General features: G+C 50.5%; 1 protein-coding gene across 1 annotated transcript in view; it reads left to right on the forward strand.

The window, feature by feature from the left end:
• SPNS3 (SPNS lysolipid transporter 3, sphingosine-1-phosphate (putative)) overlaps nucleotides 1-21,156 on the forward strand; it is a 48,402-nt gene that overhangs the window by 17,751 nt on the left and 9,495 nt on the right. Inside the window, exon 8 of the mRNA XM_058676027.1 lies at nucleotides 1,461-1,650. Within this exon, the coding sequence (XP_058532010.1) occupies nucleotides 1,461-1,650 (190 nt within the window). The remainder of the gene's footprint in view (nucleotides 1-1,460; nucleotides 1,651-21,156) is intronic.

The following is a 21,156-nucleotide window of genomic DNA, read 5'->3' on the forward strand; positions in this document are numbered from 1 at the left end:
GCCAGATCGGGTGATAGTACGCGTTGGAATCCTGGCTTTACCTCTGACAGGGTCATCTTGATCTTGCCTTGCTCATGTGTCCACCCGGGAACTCGGGGAGGGAGCTGGGGAGATCACTCAGTCCACATACGCTTCATTTCTCACATTCCAGGCTTAGGCTCTGTGCTCCCAGCATAGAGTCAGGGAAGCAGATCAGATCTGCCCTGTTCTCAGGGGAGGTCACGGGCTGGGGAAGAACCTGGATGACAGAACACAAAAAGTGCTATGGAAGGAGTCAGCAAGGGAACAGCGGAAGGCGTTCCCCAGGAGGGGACATTGGCGATGGGCCTTGAAGGATAAGTAGGAGTTTGGTGGGTGAGAAAACTAGTAAAGGATGTTCTGGAGGGAGGAATGAGCTATGAAGTGGGGAGTGGGGTGGGAGAGGAGGGGGGCTGAGGTTGCTAGAGTCAGATTATGATGGGCCATGTGTGCCAGGCAGAGCCGGACCACGCAGGGCAGCTGTGTGAGAGCTGGCCGGGGCATGGGCAGGCAGGTCTGTGCTTTAACAAAGCACCCTCTGGGAGCCTGCCCCGCTTTTTCTTTTTTTCTTTTTTTTGAATGATTTACTTATTGTTTTGAAAGGCAGAATTACAGAGAAAGGGAAGATAGCATGAGAGCTTCCATCTGCTGGTTCCTTCTCCACATGGCCACAATGGCTGGACCAGGGCCAGACTGGATTCATGAGTCCCTCTGAGTCTTCCAAGTGGAACGCAGGGACCCCAGCACATGCGCCATCTTCTGCTGCCTTGCCAGGCATGTTAGGGAACTGGAGTAGAAGAGCAGCATTTGCTGCTCATGTGGGAAGCTGGCATTGGTTTTGCAGACAGGAGTTTGACCTGACGCACCACTACACTGTTCCCTGGTAGGAGGGGGATTCTGAAGTACAGTTCCCCCTAAGGAGAAACCCTATGGAGTTGCAGCAGGTGCAGGCAGAAGTGGGAAGGATGGTGGTGGTGGTGTGGTGAGGTGGCGGTCAGGAGGAGGTGCTTGAGAGGGGTTCAGCGATGGGCATGGAAGGGTGGATCCAGGGAGGGGCCTGGGTCCGACATAGACGCTCTGAACATGAGTATAACTTGCTTTGCTTCCTTCCTCTTGGTGTGGGGTTTCAGGGAGACCCTGGGATGGAGACTACTGGGAAGTGTGACATACTGTGAGGACCACTTGCATGGCCAGTGCTATCCTCAAGATGGTGCTGGAAAACGGATTGGGGGCAGGAGTATGTGGGTTCCTGGCCCCAGGAGCACCCACAGTGGAGCAGGGGGATGAGGTAGTGAGGCCCAGGGCCCCCAGCCACCGCGATCTTTATGGGTACCAGATCATGCACTGGGCGAGGGATAAGACAAAGAGGATGGGGACAAGGACGAAGTGCACCTATCCGGAGCTGGCCTCCTGACCACGCCCTCTCTGCTTTTTCCCATCAGCCTGATTTTCGGGACACTGACTGTTGTGACTGGCATCATTGGGGTCATCCTGGGGGCAGAGGCATCAAGAAGGTACAAGAAAATCAACCCCAGGGCTGAGCCCCTCATCTGCGCCTCCAGCCTGCTTGTGGCAGCCCCCTGTCTCTACCTGGCTGTTGTCCTGGCCTCGGTCTCCCTGGTGGCCTCTTACGTAAGTGCAGGTGCTGTGGGAGATGGGCTGGGTGGGCTGTGTCCGTGCATACAGGCTCACGTGCCGAATTTACACTTCTTCTTTATACATGACCTCTGCATTTTTTACATTAAAGAAGAGATTTATTTATTTTTATTGCAAAGTCAGATATGCAGAGAGGAGAGACACAGAGGAAGATCTTCCATCCAATGATTCACTCCCCAAGTGAACGCAACAGCCGGTGCTGTGCCGAATTGAAGCCAGGAGCCAGGAACTTCTTCTAGGTTTCCCACATGGGTGCAGTGTCCCAACGCATTGGGCCATCCTCCACTGCTTTCCCAGGTCACAAGCAGGGAGCTGGATGGGAAGTGGAGCTGCTGGGATTAGAACTGGCATCCATATGGGATCCTCGTGTTTTCAAGACGAGGACTTTAGCCGCTAGACCACCGTGCTGGGCCCTATCCACTTTCTTGATGCAGGTATTATATTCCCAGCTGGAGCTTTCTGCCCAGGATAGATGGCTGTGGGCATGGGTGGGCTCCCCTCTCATGTCCATCATGTTTGCCCTGCCATCATGTCCTCATGACCCTGTGGGTAAGCTTGAGAAGGGCAGCCGTCCCACTGGTTACCACGACTAGTGTGGCATGAAAAGGGTTGGAAAGGGGGCGACATGCAGTTGAGAAAATGAGAAAACAGACGGACACAAGATAAAGACTATAAAAGTGGCCAAAGGGAAACCCCTTTTTCTGAGAAAGGAAATCGACCTAGAAGGCTCGCTACCTCGATCTTGTATTGAAATGCTTGGGGAATCAAATGACGGCAGTTGATGTGACACAAACATTGACAGCTACATCCCATATCGACGTTGACCACCCAGGCTTGATGATGATGAAGCAGTACCCTAGCCTATGTATGCAAGTCTGTATGTGATTGTCTCAAGGGTATCTTAAAACACACAGTCCTGTGGTCTTGAACCATTCTACCTCCCTCACAGGCCTTGACCTTGGTCTCAGACTTTTGCCTACTCACAGACCATCGTCTGTAGAGTTTGATCTTGGTCTCTGGCACCAGCCGTCTGTGAACTCAAGATTCCAGACACAGTCTGCCTAACTCTTCTTTATCGAGTCACGCTGTTATTTTTTTTTTAAAGATTTTATTATTATTATTGGAAAGCCGGATATACAGAGAGGAGGAGAGTTGGAGAGGAAGATCTTCCATCCGATGATTCACTCCCCAAGTGAGCTGCAACGGGCTGGTACGCGCCAATCCGATGCCGGGAACCAGGAACCTCTTCCGGGTCTCCCACGCGGGTGCAGGGTCCCAAAGCCTTGGGCCGTCCTCAACTGCTTTCCCAGGCCACAAGCAGGGAGCTGGATGGGAAGTGGAGCTGCCGGGATTAGAACTGGCGCCCATATGGGATCCCGGGGCTTTCAAGGCGAGGACTTTAGCCGCTAGGCCACGCCGCCGGGCCCACTCTGTTATTTTTTTAAAAATGCTTACGGCACTGGTGTCTTCTTGCTTCACTCCTGACCCATCTGGCTCCCCCACCCCCTAGACCTTCCCAAAGCCCAAGCTCCCCCAACGCCATGTGACCTGTATCAGGGCACCCCGGGATGGGGTTCATGAATCCCCTTCTGTGGCTCTAACATGGAGGGATAGAGTCAGCATCCAGCCAGCCAAAGGCCAGTTTCTTTCTTGAGAGGCACTGGACTGTGAGAGTGTGTGTGCACATTGAGTTGTGTGTGTGCTTGAGTGTATATGCACGCATGTATGTTTGTATGTGCATGCTCACCAATTGTGTGTGTGCATGAGTGTGTGCAAATATATTTGTGTGTTATGTAAGCACATGAGTTGTGTGTGTATGAGTGCGTGGGCTGTGTGCGTGAGTGTGCATGTATGTTTGTGTAGGTATGCAAACACATGAGTTATGTGTGTGCATGAGTGTGCGTGAGCTATGAGTGGGTGAGCGTGTGTGTTTTGCCTAAAGCTCCCTGTTTAGTCTCAGAAAGGACTTCTTGGCGCAGGCGCTGTGGTTCAGCAGCTATTGGGCTAGCTGATGTTGTGGCACAGGGATTGAGTTGCTGTTAGCAGTGCCAGCATCCTTTATCAGAGTGCCAGCTTGAGTCCTGGCTGCTCTGCTTCTGATGCAACTCTCTGCTAGTGCACCTGGGAAGGCAGGAGAAGACGACCCAAGTGTGTGAGTCCCTGTCCCCCAGGTGGAGACCAGGAGGGAGTTCCTGGCTTCTGTATTTGGGCTAGACTTAGCTAGAGCAGCCATTTGGGGAGTGAACCAGTGGATTCTCTTTCTTGCTTTCTCTTTCTGTCACACTTTCACATACATAAATCTTTACAAAATGTATTTTTAAAAAGGCCCACTTGGGAGGCTCGTAACCCATGGCAGAGTATCTGTTTTGAGCCCCTCTGCGTGGAATCTGGCTCCCTGCTCATGCACAGCGTGGCAGGCAGTGGTGATGGCTCCAGTACTTGGGAGCCTCTCACTTGTGTGGGAGACGCTGAGGGAGTTCTGCGTTCCTGGCCCAGCTCCAGTTGTTACAGGCATTTTTAGAGTGAGCTAGTAGGTGAAGGATCTCTGTGCGTCATTCTACTTTTCAAATAAGCAAAACTTAAAAACAGCAGGAAAGGGCCTCTTCAATAAATCCCTCCTGGGGGAACACTTAAGATGCTTCTTTTTATATTTTTTTACTATTAAAGATTTATTTATTTCATTGGAAAAGCAGAGTTAAAGAGAGAGGAATGCACAGCTCAACTGACTAGGGGCTTCTCCTGGGTCTCCCACATGGGAAAGTGGAGCAGCTGAGACTCGAACGTGTGCCCATAGGGGACACTGGTGCTGCAGGCAGTCGCTTTACTTACTATGCCACCATACTGGTCCTGAGACTTCTTTAGTCTGCCGAGTCCTCAAGGCATGTTTGGCCTCTCTTAGGGAAGGGTGCTGCGCACCCGTTGTCCTCAGCCCTGGCTTCAGCAGACATTCTGGGGACTGGGACAATCTTGCCAGTGTCCCTTCTGCTTATGCACTTACGCAGCCCACTTGACAGATTGGAAAGGGAGTCCCAGGGACAGTGACAAAGAGTGGATGCGGCAAGACTAATTAAGGGGGGTATTTCAGAAAGTCCTTGGGAAAACAGAATTAAAAGATGAGTGTATTTGGGGGCAAGAAAATCCATACATAGCGTTTTTTAAATGCTATTCTTTTTCAATGACCTAACTGTGAATACCTTAAAGTTCCCTGGCTGAGGGAGGGGCGGCCCATGGGAGCTGATGGCAGTGATGAGGCTGGGGCAGATGGAGGCCCATCAAGGCCTGTGCCTGCCCTCACCAGCTGGGGCTGTGGACACCGCCTCCCCCCAGCTTTGCTTCTGCCACTGTCTTGGTTGGCACTGGGAGGCAGTTCCTTGGCTGGCTTTCGGGGACACAGCTGCATCGCACCCTGCAGCCTGGCACCTCTCCAGGGCTGTGTGGCTCATCTAGAAATGACGTTGCGTTTTGATGGACCAAGCCGGCTGGAGCAGTTGCTCTGGGCTTGAGGGTGCCATCCTGCCCTGAGATTCAGACTTCAGCCCCCTGAGCACCCTAACACCCTTTCCATAGGGCTCCCTGGCTGCTGGAGTGCTGCCCCTTGGTCTCCAGACCTGTCTCCCTTGAGTCACGGTGACTTCTGCTCTGACTGCTCCCAGCCCCAGCTGTGAGTTTCCCAGGGCCCAGGTCTGGGCGCCAAGGTTTCTGCTCATTCCAACCCTGAGCATGGTGTCAGGCACCTGCGGTGGGGTGGGGCAAGTCACAAATGAGCTGATGGTCTCCGTTTATTAAATCAGCAAGTGTCTACAGAATGCTAATGAGGCAGTGTGTGCTGGTTTAAATGTGGTCACGGTAGTAACCAGCATGGACCAAAACTTCTGTCTTCGGGAACTTGTGTTCTAGTTGGGGGAGACAGAAAACAAACAAGATATTGAGTACTGTGTATCACACTGCAGGGGCTAATACGTGCTTAGGAGATAAGGATTGTGAGGAAGAACCGGGAGTGTGAGGATGTTTAAGGGAAATGCCTTCATTTACTTGAGACAGGTGGACAGATTTTTCCATTTGCTGATTCATTTCCCAAATGTCTGCTGCAACTGCAGCCAAGCTGAAGCCAGGAACAAGAAACTCAATCCAAGTCTCCTACATGCATGGCAGGGACCTGGCTACTTGGTTCTTTGCTGCGGCCTCCTAGGATTTGCTTTCACAGGAAACTGAAATCATGAGCTGGAGCCAGGACTTGAACCCTCAGGCACTCAGATGTAGGATGTGATTCCCAGTTGCGTGTGCTAATCACCATACCTGAAGCTCCCTCCCAGGAGGAGACTGTTGGATGAAGACCTGTGGGGAGTTGAGTGAAGGGATGAAGTGGCTATTTGGAGGGACAGTGTTCCAGGCAGAGGGAGAAGGGACAGCGGGAGGTGAGAACAGAATGATGGTGACAGATCTTACAGCCCTTTGGGCATCAAGTGGAATGGGCTTGTGCTGGGAGTGAGGTTAGCAAGTGGCTTTTGTCCAGTACAGCTACTGCCATGATCATCTGGCTTTGCCCTTTATTCTGTTATCATAGTACATTGACGGTATCTATACCAATTTTTGTTCAAGAAAAGATTTGATTTATTTGAAACAGGGAGGGAGATGGAGAGAGACAGTGAAAGAAATAGAGAACTTTAGTGAGCTGGTTCACTTCCCCAAATGGCTACAATGGCCAGGGCTGCCCCAGCTGAAGCCAGGAGCCAGGAGCCAGGAGCCAGGGACCCCCATCATCTAGGTCTGCCATGTGAGTGGCAGGGTCCTACATACTTGAATAATGTTTTTTTCTTTTTCCTGGTATGTTAGCAGGAACTGGATCCAAAGTGAAGTAGACAGGACTTGAACTGGTGCTAATTTGGAATGGCAGTATTGCAGGTGGCAGCTTAACTCGCTGTGCGACAGTGTTGGTCCCTATATGATTATGTCATATCAAACTTGTTTGTATTCCTAGGGCGTATTCTCCCTTGACCATGGTATACAACTAGTTTTACAAGTTTCTAGGTTTATATTTCTTGGTTGTATTTTACCAAGGATTTTTTGTGCCTACGTTGTAGGGAATATTGGTCCAGAGTTCCTATTTTGCTTTTGTTTTTTAGAAGGGTTTATGGAAGATTTGTCTTCATTCATCTTCAAATATTTGGTAGACTTCACCGTGAAGCCATCTGGTACTGGTCTTTGTTTGTCGGAAATTTCTTGATTGTTGACTCAATATTTGCCTGTTATAGGTCAGTTCAGATTTCCCTTTTCCTAAAAGATTTATTTCTTTTTATTGGAAAGGCAGATAGATATACAGAGAGAAGGAGATACAGAGAGAAAGATCCCCCATCTGCTGGTTCACTCCCCAAGCAGCTGCAACGGCCGGTGCTGAGCCAAGCTGAAGTTAGGAGCTTCTTCCAGGTCTCCCATGCCGGTGCAGGGTCCCAAGGCCTTGGGCCATCCTCTACTGCTTTCCCAGGCCACAAGAAGGGAGCTGTACGGGAAGTGAGGCAACCTATAAGGGATTCTGGTGTGGGCAAGGCAGGGATTAGCCACGGAGCCATTGCGCCAGGCCTGTCAGTTCTGATTTTCCTCTTGAATTTGTGTCTTAGAATATATACAGTTAATATAGATTACTTTTAATTTGTTGGCATGCTGTTTTGCAACATTTCTTCATACTCGTTTGTAGATCACTAATAATGCCCATGTTCATTTCTGATTTTGGCAAGGTGAGTCTTCTCTCTCTTTCTCTCTCTCTTTTTCCATGTCAATGTAACAAAAGGTCACTTTTGCTGACCTTTTCAAAGAATCAACTTTCAGTTTCATTGATTTTGTTTGTTTGTTTTCTTATTTAATTGGCTATGTTTTATAGTGCCCCCTGGCTACGGTGTTGAGAAGAGATTTGAGGGATAAGGATAGAAGCAGAGAGAATTGGGTTGTTGCAGAGATGTGGGGGGCTAAGACTCCAGTAGCAGTAGTGGAGGTGGCGGGGAGTGATGGGATTATAGGTGCATCTTGGAAATTTGTACTCCTCTATTTGAAAGGGAGAGAACGACAGAGCAAGCTCCCATTTGTTCATTCCCAGAAAGATACACTGACTGAGGCTGCGGCTGGCCAAAACCAGAAGCTGGGAACTTAATGCAGGTCCCTCACCCAGAAACCCAGTTACTGAAGATATGTCCCCTGGTCCCAGGGTCTGCAACAGCAGGAAACCGGAGAGATCAGCCAGAGCTGAGAACTGAAACCCAGTGTGATCCAGTGTAGGATGCTGGAAACCTAAGCCTGGCCCACATGCCTGCCCCTGCAAGTGTCTCTTGAAGGTGGAGCTGTAAGAATTTCCTGATGTGGAGTATGAAAGAAGTCCAAGGTGAATTCTAGGATATCGACTTGGGCTGCTGCAAGGAGGGAAAAGCTGTTCCCTACAATAGGAACAGTGAGTACTGAAAAGGAGATACAGAGAGAAAGTTCTTCCATCCGCTGGTTAACTCCCCAAGTGGCCGCAACGGCCAGAGCTGAGCCGATCCAAAGCCAAGAGCCAGGAGCTTCTTCTGGGTCTCCCATGAGGGTGCAGGGTCCCAAGGCTTTGGGCCATCCTCAACTTTCCCAGGCCACAAGCAGGGAGCTGGATGGAAGTGGAGAAGCAGGGACGCAAACTGGTGTCCATATGGGATCCCGGCGCGTGCAAAGCGAGGACTTTAGCCACTAGGCTACTGCACTGAACCCCCTATTCTTGTGTTTATAACTGTCCTGCATGGGAAAGAGGGGTTTTTGGTGGCACGGTGTCTGCTCTCAAATTCCCCAAAGTGTAGTCCAGGCCTTGTGTTTCATGGAAATAGAATTTTCTGAGCCTACAAATTGTGGTGTGGGGTTTTCCCTGGGGGAGCCCAGGCCTGTGCCCCCCAGCAGGCTCAGAGAATTCAACTTCTTCCATCCTCCCAGTCCTCTTGGCAAGTGAGGTAAACTTCCCGGCTGTTAATGAGGATCCAGACAGCCACACAGCAGGTCCTGGCTCACACTCCCTTCCCTGGCCTTTTTCCCAGAGCTGCTGCCCTTCAGAGAAGGCATTTGTGCTCACAGGAGAGACTGAGTCCAGGGCAGGGGCTCCACCATCACTGCTGACCTGTTGGCTGGAAGACGTGACTGCACACTGCGATCCCCCTTGGGTAGCTTTTGTGGGCAAGGAAGGTGAAGAGGCCAGGAGGGAGGCAGGGGACAGAGAGTGAGCCCGGATGAGTCTAGGAGATCTGGACATCATTCCTGCTTCTTCGTTCATCAGCTGTGTGACCTAGGCCAAGACCTTGACCTTACTGAACCCCTATTATCACAGTAATGGAACAGGAGTACTGATCTCAACTCTCAGTTTGTGGATGACACAGATGAAGCTTCGAGCCCAACCTACTTGCCCTCGTGGCTTAAGCATTTGTTTTGCTCACAGATCAGCACTGGGCATGGGGTGGGAGAGTTTGACTTGTCCTTTTTCTACCTAACATTAGCCAGGCAGGATGGCTCTGGGATGAGGGGTGGAGGTAGTGGGCTGTCTGGCAGCTGATTCATGTTGTTGGCTGAGACCTTAGCTGGGACACCTGCCGGCGGCCTCTTCATGTGGCCTCAGCTTCCTCACGAGTCAGTGGCCAGCTTCCAAAGGCTGGCATCCTGAGATGGAGAGCCGGGGGTTGGTGATGTTGCCTTTAATGACCCGTCTTTGAAAGTCACATTTGTGCCCCATTTTGTTCTGGGCTTGAGCCTCAACTTCCTGCTCTGATTAACAAGCAAGGATATAAGTTCCATTTTTTGATGGTGGATCTGAAGAACTATGCGTGGCCAGAAATATGGCAGTGGCAGTGGACTGGGAAAGTAAAGCTGGCCCTTTGTCTTGGGCTCCTCCTCATTGCACTCTGGGTCATGTCAGTGTGAGACGCTGCAGGGCACAGTGCGTGGTTCTTTCATTTTGTGCTGTCTTTCTGGTCCTATAGGTGAGAAATTTGTAGTCAGGCACTTACCCTCAACCACCTGCTTGGTTTTCAGAACTTAAAAAAATCTCAGATTATGCCTGAGACCTCTAGGAGCATAAGTGGCTCAAGTGGGGGGAATTAGAAGAGATAAGGGAGAGGTCATGATGGCGGTGGAGGGAGCAAGGATGGGATGGGGTCAGAGGTGATGGGTGGGGGTAGGGAGGTGGGGAACATCTGGCCTTCATGCTGTGTAAGGTCTGCAAAAATCATTTTCATCTGGCCCTGCCAAGGCAGCTGCAGGTGGGATTCAAACTTCAATACATCACTAGCCACTTAATGAAAACTATTTTTAAGACTGAATTGAAAGACAATGTAATACATAGAGAGGGTAAGACAGAAAGAAATTGATCTTTCATCTGTTGGTTTATTCCCCATATGGTTGCAATAGTTGGGGCTGGACCAAGTAAGAGGCAGGGAGGGACCCAAGCACTGAGGGCCACCTTCTAGGGGGCTGCTTTCCCAGGCTCATTAGCAGGGAGCCAGATGTGGGAGTGGAACAGCCGAGATTTGAACTGGCACTTGTGTGATGCCAGCAATTGCAGGTGGCAGCTCAGAGCTCAGCCAGCTACTTTGCAAAGCAAGCCTCCAGAGCAGGTTACCTTTTTTTTTTTTTTAAGATTTATTTATTTTTATTGTAAAGCTAGATATACAGAGAGGAGGAGAGATAGAGAGGAAGATCTTCCATCTGTCCGACGGTTCACCACAATGGCTGGAGCTCAGCAGCCAACCCGAAGCCTGGAGCCAGGAGCTCTTCCGTGTCTTCCACGCGGGTGCAAGTCAACTGCTTTCCCAAGCCACAAGCAGAGAGCTGGATGGGAAGCGGGACTGCCAGGATTAGAATCGGTGCCCATATGGGATCCCAGAATGTACAAGGTGAGGACTTTAGCCACTGAGCTCTTGCTGGGCCCAGAGCAGGTTACTTTGTAAGTTGTTCATTTCTTGTGGCCTGCAAATGATACAAGCATCCAATGGTCCTTGGAAGGAAAAAAAAAAAAGTGTTCCTCATTCCTGTTGTAGGATTCTTAGGCAACGCTCTAAGAAAGCAAAACTGGACGTTGCCAAATTTCTTTAGGCCCAGGCCAGGAACTTGAAGAGGTCAAGTTAGGGTATAAGGGCAGTCGAAGACCATCATGGGTGGGGACTACGCCAGCATGAGCATCAAAAAGACGCAGCAGTCGAGGACCACCGTGGGTGGGGACTGCGCCAACGTGAGCATCAAAAAGACGCAGCTCCTCTGGTTCTGTTCTGTGACTCTCAGCCACATGGTTCGACTGTCTTCCTGGCTCTTGTGTTGGGTGAGAACAGGATGAAAGGGAATAGGACAGAAGCTGGGAAACCAGCGAAGGGATTTTCCAGTCTGCCTGGCAGGAGAAGGCGGCAGTCAGGCCAGGGTGTTTGTGGAGGACATGGGATGAGCTCTCGGGTCCTGGGTTCATGCAGTAGAATGAACAGGATTTCCTGCCTGATTGGGTGTGAAGTGTGAAAGAAAGGGAAGAGAGGAGGGTGGGTGCCAGGGTTTTTGGTCCAGATGACTGGGAGCATGGAGCTGCTCTCCCCAGGCAGGGCGGCCTGAGGGACGGGCAGGGGCTGTTTGAAAGAGGTGGACATAGGAGCCTAGACGTGTGACATCTGGAGATGCTACAAGACCGAGGGGTGTGCTTGAACCCAGGGTGGGTTATTTATAGCCACAGGACCACGTGAGGTCACCCAGGACAGCATACACACCCTGAAGAGAGGAAGGAGGAGGACTGGGGGTGGCAAGCTCAGAGGTCTCGGCCAGGCCACCGCGGGTGGATGCTGTTGCCACACGGAAGTGGGGTGCTGGACGGCCACTCCGTCCACCACACTGCATCAAGTGGCTTTTCTATTTTCGTTTGGGGGAAACCAAAAGCCAAAAGCCAAAGCAGAAAGTACAAAGAAGAAAACAGCAATTATACATAAGTTTTTTTAAAAAAATCATTTGAAAGTTGAGGGGTCAGAGAGAGAGAGAGACCATGAGAAAACTCCGACCTGCCAACTTGCCCCCCAGGTACCTAAGCTGAGGCTGACTGGAATCCGTTTAGGTCTCCCACGCGGGTGGCAGGACCCCAGTCACTGCTGCCCCCCAGATCCACACCAAAGGCAGCCACAGCCGAGAGCTCAGGTGGGCATTGGGCCCAGGCATTCTGGTATGGGAAGCGAATAACTTAACTACTAGGCCAAAACACCCACCTCTACCCGTATTTCCATCGCCTAGAATTAACTGCTGTTAACATTTTGATCTGTTTGTTCCCATGTCTGTTATTTAATTAGGCCACTTTTTTCTGTTTATGTCTTTTTTTTTTAAGGATTTTTTATTATTATTGGAAAGCCGGATATACAAAGAGGAGGCAAGACAGAGAGGAAGATCTTCCATCCGATGTTTCACTCCCCAAGTGAGCCGCAATGGGCCGGTACACGCCGATCCGATGCCAGGAGCCAGGAACCTCTTCCGGGTCTCCCACGCGGGTGCAGGGTCCCAAAGCTTTGGGCCGTCCTCGACTGCCTCCCAGGCCACAAGCAGGGAGCTGGATGGGAAGTGGAGCTGCCGGGATTAGAACCGGCGCCCATATGGGATCCCGGGGCTTTCAAGACGAGGACTTTATCTGCTAGGCCATGCCGCCGGGCCCTGTTTATGTCTTTTTTTTTTTTTTAAATATTTATTTTATTTTTATTACAAAGTCAGATATACTGAGAGGAGGAGAGACAGAGAGGAGGTGGAGCTGCCGGGATTAGAACAGCGGCCATATGGGATCAAGGCGAGGACCTTAGCCACTAGGCCACGCTGCCAAGCCCAGTGTTTATGTCTTTTTAAAAAGATTATTTGAAAGGCAGAATTACGCAGAGAGAAGGGAGGAGAGAAAAAGAGAGAGATCTTCTATCTGTTTGTTCACTCCCCAAATGGCTGCAAAGACTGGAGTTGGGCCGATCCAGAGCCAGAAGCCAGCAGCCTCTTCCGAATCAAGCAAATCTTCTGCTGCTTTTCCAGACACATTAGCAGGGAGCTGGATTGAAAGTGGAGCATCTGATACAGATCCGTGCCTGTATGGGATGCCGGCACTGCAGGCAGTGTATTTTTTTTTTTTTTTTAAGATTTATTCATTTTATTACAGCCAGATATACACAGAGGAGGAGAGACAGAGGGGAAGATCTTCCATCCGATGATTCACTCCCCAAGTGAGCCGCAATGGGCCGATGCGCGCCGATCCGAAGCCGGGAGCCAGGAACCTCTTCCGGGTCTCCCACGCGGGTGCAGTGTCCTCAACTGGTTTCCCAGGCCACAAGCAGGGAGCTGGATGGGAAGTGGAGCTGCCGGGATTAGAACCGGCACCCATATGGGATCCCGGGGCATTCAAGGCGAGGACTTTAACTGCTAGGCCACGCCGCCGGGCCCCAGGCAGTGTCTTTATCTGCTGTCACAGTGCCCATCCCTATATGTGTGTTTCTATACACTGATTTATGGTTAGTTATAAATATTTTATTAAACTGGGGGTCCCATGGTAGTGTAGTTAAAAAAATACTCCCAGGTTTACTGAGATACAATTCGTGTGCTAATGTACCACCTACACTTTAAAAAATGTGTAATTCAGTGGTTTTTTTGTATCGTTAGAGCTGTGCAACCATCACCCCAAACATGAGAACATTCCATCATACCCAAAAGAAGCGAAGTACACATGAGCAGTTCGTTTCCACGCCCCACTCGTCTATCCTCCCCCAACCTCAGCCAGTCCACGCAACCACTCATCTGCTTTCTGTCTTTGCAGATTTACCTATTCTAGGCGTTTCATATAAATAGAATCATGTAGTAGGCTTACTTTACAGAACAATATTTGAGGCAATGGAAATGAAATCGAAGGGATTAAGTTCAAGTTAACTTCAACACTCTGTTCTTACCGAATGCCAGGTTGGAAGGCAGCAGCTCTCTCACGCCTCTTCCCTTGCTTCTCCTGCAACTTCTTGGGTTTTATTGTGTCTTACCCAAATTTCAAAAACTATAGTAACATTTTCAGAAGATTATCTATTTATATAAAAGGCAACATGACACAGAGGGAGGGTGTGACAAAAATCTTCCACCTACATGTTCACTTCCCAAATGGTCACAGTGGCCAGGACTGGGCCAGGCTGAAACCAGGAGCCTGAAATACCATCCTGATCGCCCAAGTGGGTGCAGAGGCCCAAACATATTCAGTTTTTTTAAAAAAAGACTTATTTATTTTTATTTTTATTGCAAAGTCAGATATATATAGAGAGAGGAGGAGAGACAGAGAAAAATATCTTCTGTCTGATGATTCATTCCCCCAGTGACCGCAATGGCCAGTGCTGTGCCAAATCGAAGCCAGGAGCCAGGAACTTCTTCCAGGTCTCCCACACAGGAGCAGGGTCCCAAGGCTTTGGGCTGTCCTCGACTGCTTTCGCAGGCCACAGGCAGGGAGCTGGATGGAAGCGGGGCTGCCGGAATTTGAACCAGTGCCCATATGGGACCACAGCATGTGCGAGGTGAGGACTTTAGCCACTAGGCCACAGCGCCAGGCCCCAAACATATTCAGTTTGAGAGAGAGAGAGAGAGAGAGAGAGAGAGAGAGAGAAGGAACTTCTATCTGCTGCTTCATTCCCCAAAAGCTTCTAATGATTGGGAATGGCCCAAGCCAAAGCTGGAAGCCAGGAACTTGACCTGGGTCTCCCATGTGGGTCACAGGGTCCCAGCTACCTGAGCCACCACCTGCTGCCAGGTGCACTATAGTAGGAAGTGTGGAGCTGGGACTCAAGTCCAGGCCCTCTGGTATGGTATACTGGCATCACAACTGATCATTGGCAAACCCAATTCCCATCCCAGCTCTTTATGTTTATACATACATATATGTATAAATGTATAAATGTATACATATATGTATATACGTATAAATATATTCATTTATTTAAAAAGAGTTATTTATTTTTATTTGAAAGGTAGAGTTACAGAGAAAGAAGGAGAGACAGAAAAGATCTTCATCTATTGGTTCACTCCCCAAATGGCAGTAGTGGCTGGTGCTGGGATGGTCTGAAGCCAGGAGCCAGGAGCTTCTTCCAGGTCTCCCATCCAGGTGCAGGATCCCAAGGCGTTGGACCATCCTCTATTGATTTGCCAGAACATGAGCAGAGAGATGGATGGGAAGTGGAGTAGCTGGAGTACAAACTGGTACCCATATGGGATGCTGGCGTTTGCAAGGTGAGGATTTAACCATTGAGCCATCATGCCACGCCCAAGTTCCACTATATTTTCTTCTAGTAGTTTCTTACTTTTGGGTCTTACCTGTAAGCCCCTGGTGCTTTTTTTTTTTTTAAAGATTTATTTATTTTATTACAAAGTCAGATATACAGAGAGGAGGAGAGACAGAGAGGAAGATCTTCTATCCGATGATTCACTCCCCAAGTGAGCCGCAACGGCCGGTGCTGCGCTGATCCGAAGCTGGGAACCAGGAACCTCTTCCAGGTCTCCCACGCGGGTGCAGGGTCCCAAATCTTTGGACCGTCCTCAATTGCTTTCCCAGGCCACAAGCAGGGAGCTGGATGGGAAGCGGAGCTGCCGGGATTAGAACCGGCGCCCATATGGGATCTCGGGGCATTCAAGGCGAGGACTTTAGCCGCTAGGCCACGCCGCCAGGTCCCCCTGGTGCTTTTTGAGCTGACTTCCACGTATGGTGAGAGATCAGGAGTCCAGCTTCTCTCTCCTGCCCATGGATACTCAGTTCTCCTGGCTCCATCTGTTGAAGAGATTCTCTTCTCTCCAATGCATGTATTTACTGCCTTTGTCAAAAGCCAGAGCTGTAAGTATGTGGCTTTATTTCTGGGTTCTCTATTCTTGTTAGTTATATTTTTACCTTTTTTTTTAGATTTATAGCATGCACAGTCTGTCCTCTGAGCATACCCCTTATAGTGGTTTGACAGGAGTCCCATATTTAAATATATTCACTGCTCACTTTTAGTCTGTTTATATGGAATCTCTAGTCCCCAGTTCTTTATTTTGCTACAATTTCTAACTGGGGAGACTTTGTGGTTAAGCAGTTTGTGATTTTCCCTGGTCCTTGGCTCCTGGCTTGAATAACATCTCACCAGGTGCAGTGGTCTTGAGTCACCTTCTTTGCTGCATTTCTTTGCAAACATTTGCTCTGCTGTCTCCTGGTACCAAATGGTTGCTATGGAGAATAAAGTGAACTTTTCCTTTTTGATCCTTTACACGTTGCTTCCCTTGTTTTCATCTGGATGGAAATCTCATTATTAATTCTTTTATTTATTTACTTATTGTTATTGAAATGCAGATTTTACACAGACAGAAGGAGAGAGAAAGATACTCCATTTGCTGATTCACTTCCAAATGGTCGCAATGGCTGGAGCATCACCAATCCAAAGCCAGATATCAGGAGCTTCTTCTGGGTCTCCTGTGCGGGTGCAGGGTCCCAAGAGTTTGAGTCATCTTTCCTTGCTTTTCAGCTCACAAGCTGGGAGCTGGATGTGAAGCGGAGCAACTGGGACATGGACTGGTATTCAGAGGGGATGCTTGCACTGGAAGGCTGAGGATTAGCCAGTTGAGCTATCACAGTAGCCCCTCCTTATTCATTCTTGAAAGAGAAGAGCTTGGGCCCGGCGGCGTGGCCTAGCAGTTAAAGTCCTCGCCTTGAAAGCCCCGGGATCCCATATGGGCGCCGGTTCTAATCCCGGCAGCTCCACTTCCCATCTAGCTTGTGGCCTGGGAAAGCAGTTGAGGACGGCCCAAAGCTTTGGGACACTGCACCCGCGTGGGAGACCTGGAAGAGGTTCCAGGTTCCCAGCTTCGGATCGGCGTGTACCGGCCCGTTGCGGCTCACTTGGGGAGTGAATCATCGGATGGAAGATCTTCCTCTCTGTCTTGCCTCCTCTTTGTATATCCGGCTTTCCAATAATAATAATAATAAAATATTAAAAAAAAAAAAGAAAGAGAAGAGCTTGATGTGTATCTGTCATCAATTGCTGTGTAGCTCACTGCCCCCAAACAGCATTTATTTATTTGAAATGTATTTGCTTATTTGAAAGAGATGTAGAAAGAGTGAAAGAAAGTGGGGACAGAGAGGGAGAAAAGAAGGTGAAAGGGAGAAAGATCTTCCATCTGTTGGTTCACTCCCCAAATGAAACCAGGAGCCAGGAACTTCACCTGGCTCTCCCATTTAGGTGTCAGGGGACCAAGCCTTTGGGCCATCTCCCACTGCTTTTGCAGGCGTGTTAGCAGGGAGCTGGATCAGAGGTGGAGCAGCTTCACAATCTAGGGCTTGAACTGGTGCCCAGATGACATGCTGGCATTCAGGCTGCAGTTTAACCTACTGTACCATAATGCTGATCTCTATTAAGTATTTATTTATTTGAAAGTCAGAGAGAGAGAAGAGAGATTGAGTCATCATCAATTGATTTCCCATTTACTGGTTCACTCCCCAAGTGGCTGCCACAGCCAGGGCCAGGTCAGGCAGAAGCCAGGATCCCAGAACTCTAACCAGGTCTCCTACATGGATGACAGGACCCAAAGGACTTGAGTCATCTGCTGCTCTCCCACGTGCATTAACAGGGAGCTGGATCAGAACCAGTGTTCTGAGATGGGATGCCAGCATTTCAAGCGGCAAATCAGCCCACTGCACCACATCAGTGAGAATTGCCGTTTAGAACAACACCCATGGGGACCAGTGCTGTGGCTCGACAGGCTAACCGTTCACCTGCAAATGCTAGGATCCCATATGGGCATCAGTTCAACTCCTGGTTGCTCCATTTCCCACCCAGATCTCTGTTTGTGGCCCGGGGAGAAAAGCAATGGAGAATGGTCCAAAACCTTGGGACCCTGCACCTGCTTGGGAGACCCAGAAGAATTTCTTGGCTCCTTGCTTCAAATCAGCTCAGCTCTGGCCAGGAGTAAACCAGTGGATGGAAGATCTCTCTCCTTCTCTTTGTAAATTGGCTTTTCCAATAAAAGTAAAAATTTTTTTTTAAAAAAGGAGAACAATGCCCATTATGAATCTCAGACAGGATTCTATGGGGAGCCAGGGTCAGTAGGACATGTGCAGTGACAGATGAAGGGATGTATTAGGGAGCTGGTTCAGGTGGTCCTGGCAGATGTGCAGTCCCATCATGAACTGTCTACAACTTCGAGACCTAGGGTACTGATGGTGTGACTCAGTCCAAGTCCAAAGCCCCAGAACCAAGGAAGCCACGCTGTCACTCTCCGTTTAAGGCCAGCCAGGAAGATGCTAGTGTGTGTCCTGCAGTGTAAGGGCCAGCGAGCCTGGAGTCCTGACATCCAGGGTGGAAGTTGAGGTGCCCCAGCTCACAGAGCTGGAGACCGGCTTGCTTTGTGTACTTCTCCATGTGTGCCCAGATAATTGATGGTGTCGCCATGTGGAGGGGAGGTCTTTCCACCTGGGACCCTACGACTCCCATGTGAAGCTCAGCTAGAGACAATGCCCATAGGCACACACCAAATAACGACTCTCCAGTGTCCCAGTCTTTTGTAATCCAATCAAGCTGACACCAAAAATTACCGATCATGGACGCAGGCGTGGCTAACTTGGGTCTTCTGCCTCATGGTGGCTTGCCAAGTGGTAGTTAAGGCATCAGCCCAGGGTCTGTGCTCTCATTGGAAGGCTCCTCTGGAGAAGGAGCAACTTGTAAGCCACACCACGGTGGTGGGTGACGTTGAGGTTTTGTTGGAAGATGAGACTGTTGCTGGAAGCTGGCTGGGTTCCCCCTCTATTCCTTGTCACAGGGACCTTTTTGCTGTGACAACACACCTCCCCAGAGTGTGCAGGCTGGGAAGGCAATGAAAGAGTTTTTCTGATAAATAAATGCTTTAAATAGAGGTTAATGTTATGGCATAGTGGCTTAAACTGTGGCCTGAATGGCACCATCCAATAAGGGTGCAAGAGAGAAGGAGAGACGAGAGAGGGCTTCCATCTGCTAGTTCACTCCTCAAATGGCTGCAACAGCTGAAGCTGAACTGATCTGAAGCCAGGAGCTTCTTTCTGGTATCCCATGTGGGTACAGGGTCCTAAGGCTTTGGGCTGTCCTCGACTGCTTTCCCAGGTCACAAGCAGGGAACTGGAAAGGAAGTGGAGCAGCCAGGAAATGAACTGGCACTCACATGGGATCCCAGCACATGCAAGGTGAGGATTTAGCCACTAGTCTACTACGCCGGGCCCTCAATCCCCATCTTTACCCAAGGGTGGCCCCTCATAGTCCAGACGTGGTCATGGCCCTGAGAGCCTCCTGCCCAAGTAGGCGGTGGTGCTGTCCCAAAGTGGCAGACCCAGTACCTTCCAGCCAGCAGAAATGCACCCTTCTCCTCCTCCTCAAATGGGGATCTGGGACAGGAGGATGAGCCCAGATGTGTTCCACCATCATGGTGGCCAAGGTTCAGCCAAGGATTCAGGGCGAGCCTACAGACTATGCCCTCTGGCCTTGTGAGTGCCCTAGCTCTGTGCACTTCTCAGCTGAGACCCTCAGGAGACCTCTGGGGGTAAGTCCATCTCCTCAGAGGGGCTGGGAGAGGCCTCCTGCCCTGATTCTGCAGGCCTAGCATCCCTGCAGCACCCTGAGGGTGTCCCCTCTTCTCCTGGCTGCCTTAGTGCCCACCTGTCTGCCTACCTGGCTGTTTGGGCTGCTGCCGGCCCCTAGAAGTTAGCGATGCCCTTGTACCCTGATGCCAGTCTCTGCAATTACAGGTTGGCAAGTCCTAAGGAGAAGTGTGCCAGCCAGTATGGCAGTGTGCTGGCAGCCAGCCTGTGCTCAGAGCTCCATGTCCTGACTGCCTCAGCCATACCAGACAAGGAGCTGGCCCAGGATGAGGAGGACCAAGCCTTAGCTTTGTCCCAGAGACTATGAACCTACAGGGCACACTTGCCTTCCTCCTTGCTGTGGGGCCCAGAGTCTGTTATTTGTGTCACAGAATAAAAACTGCAGTTATCCAACAGATGGACCAAAGCTGAAGGCAAGCCCCTGCACCCCACAGGAGCTGACCCGTCTGTGGGTCAGGGATCTTATGCCTTCCTTCTTCCCTGTGCTTACCAGTGTGTGCAGGTGCGTGTGAAAGGAGAGGTGTGTGTGAAGGTTCGAGTGCATGTCCATGTCCATGTGCACAGTTTGCTGGGTCATTTGTGAGATGACAAGCATGCCTGGGTGTGTGCTAGGCTGGACCTTAGCAGGCATATCCCCCACAAGCCAGCATTGACCATCACTGTCTAGGTAATACCTGAGCCTCGCATGTTTAAACATTAAAAAGGGGTGGGGGGCAGGCCCCCTGGCTCAACTGGCTAATGCTCAGCCTTGCAGTGTTGGCATCCCATATGGGTGCCAGTTGGTGTCCCGGCTGCCCGACTTCCCTTCCAGCTCCCTGCTTATGGCCTGAGAGGATAGTGGAGAATGGGCCAATGTCTTGGGACCCTGTACCTACGTGGGAGATCAGAAAGAGGCTTCTGGCTTCAGATCAGTTCAGCTCCAGCCGTTGCAGCCATTTGGGGAGTGAGTCAGCAGATGGAAGATCTTTCTCTCTCTTTTTCCTCTTCTCTGTAAATCTGCCTTTCCAATAGGGTATCTTCCATCCAGTGGCCTGCTCCCCACATACCCGCTGTAACTGAGGCTGGGAACCCAAAACTCAATCCTGGATTCCTGTGTGGATGGTGGGGAGCCAAATAGTTGTGCCATCACCTGCTGCCTCCCAGGGTGTATACCAACAGGAAAGTGAACCAGGACTTGAACCCAGGCACTTTGATATGGCGTGTGGGCCCCAGGCAGCATCCTAACCACCCTGCCAGGTGCCTGTCCCTTGAATCTTCTTGTATGTCATCCTTGCTAGCTGTGTGTGTTTGCACTTGCTAATACGTGAGTCTCTGATGTATTTCCCGGGTTATGCGTGTGCACGTGTGTGAGGCCTGATGCAATGTAGCTGTGCATGTGTGTGTGTTTTAGACATTTCTGCCTCGGGCTGATGCAGGTCGGGAATGTCCACCCTCTCTGCTCCAACTCCAGGACAATCGTTACAGATGTCAGAGGGCAGGGCTGGGGGCGGGGGTGGTGTCTCCAGGATTCCCAGGCCCCAGGCCATGTTCCCAGGCTCTGAGATTCCGGCAGGAGACTGAGTCAGGATGCAGGGAGGCACACACAGACACTGGCGAGACAAGGGCAAAGTCCCATTTCCCTTCTGGAAGTCCCCTTCAGGGCTGTGTCTGTGGGGACAGTGGCTGGGGCTGGGGGTGAAAAATGGTAGGGAGGCAGGCAAGAGAGGGATCTGGTAGCAGAGGACGGAGAGTGAGGCCCAAGTGAAGGACATCTTGGATGGAGATGGACAGGAATCGGGGAGGGTAAGCAAGGCATCAGGCCTGGGTGATGGGGATTGGGTAGGGGGAGACTGTCCTTGAACCAGGGAGAGGCAGCTTGGCGGCCAGTCGGCCTGGAGCCTGCG

Source organism: Ochotona princeps, chromosome 17 (assembly GCF_030435755.1).
Source record: "Ochotona princeps isolate mOchPri1 chromosome 17, mOchPri1.hap1, whole genome shotgun sequence".
Taxonomy (NCBI): domain Eukaryota; kingdom Metazoa; phylum Chordata; class Mammalia; order Lagomorpha; family Ochotonidae; genus Ochotona; species Ochotona princeps.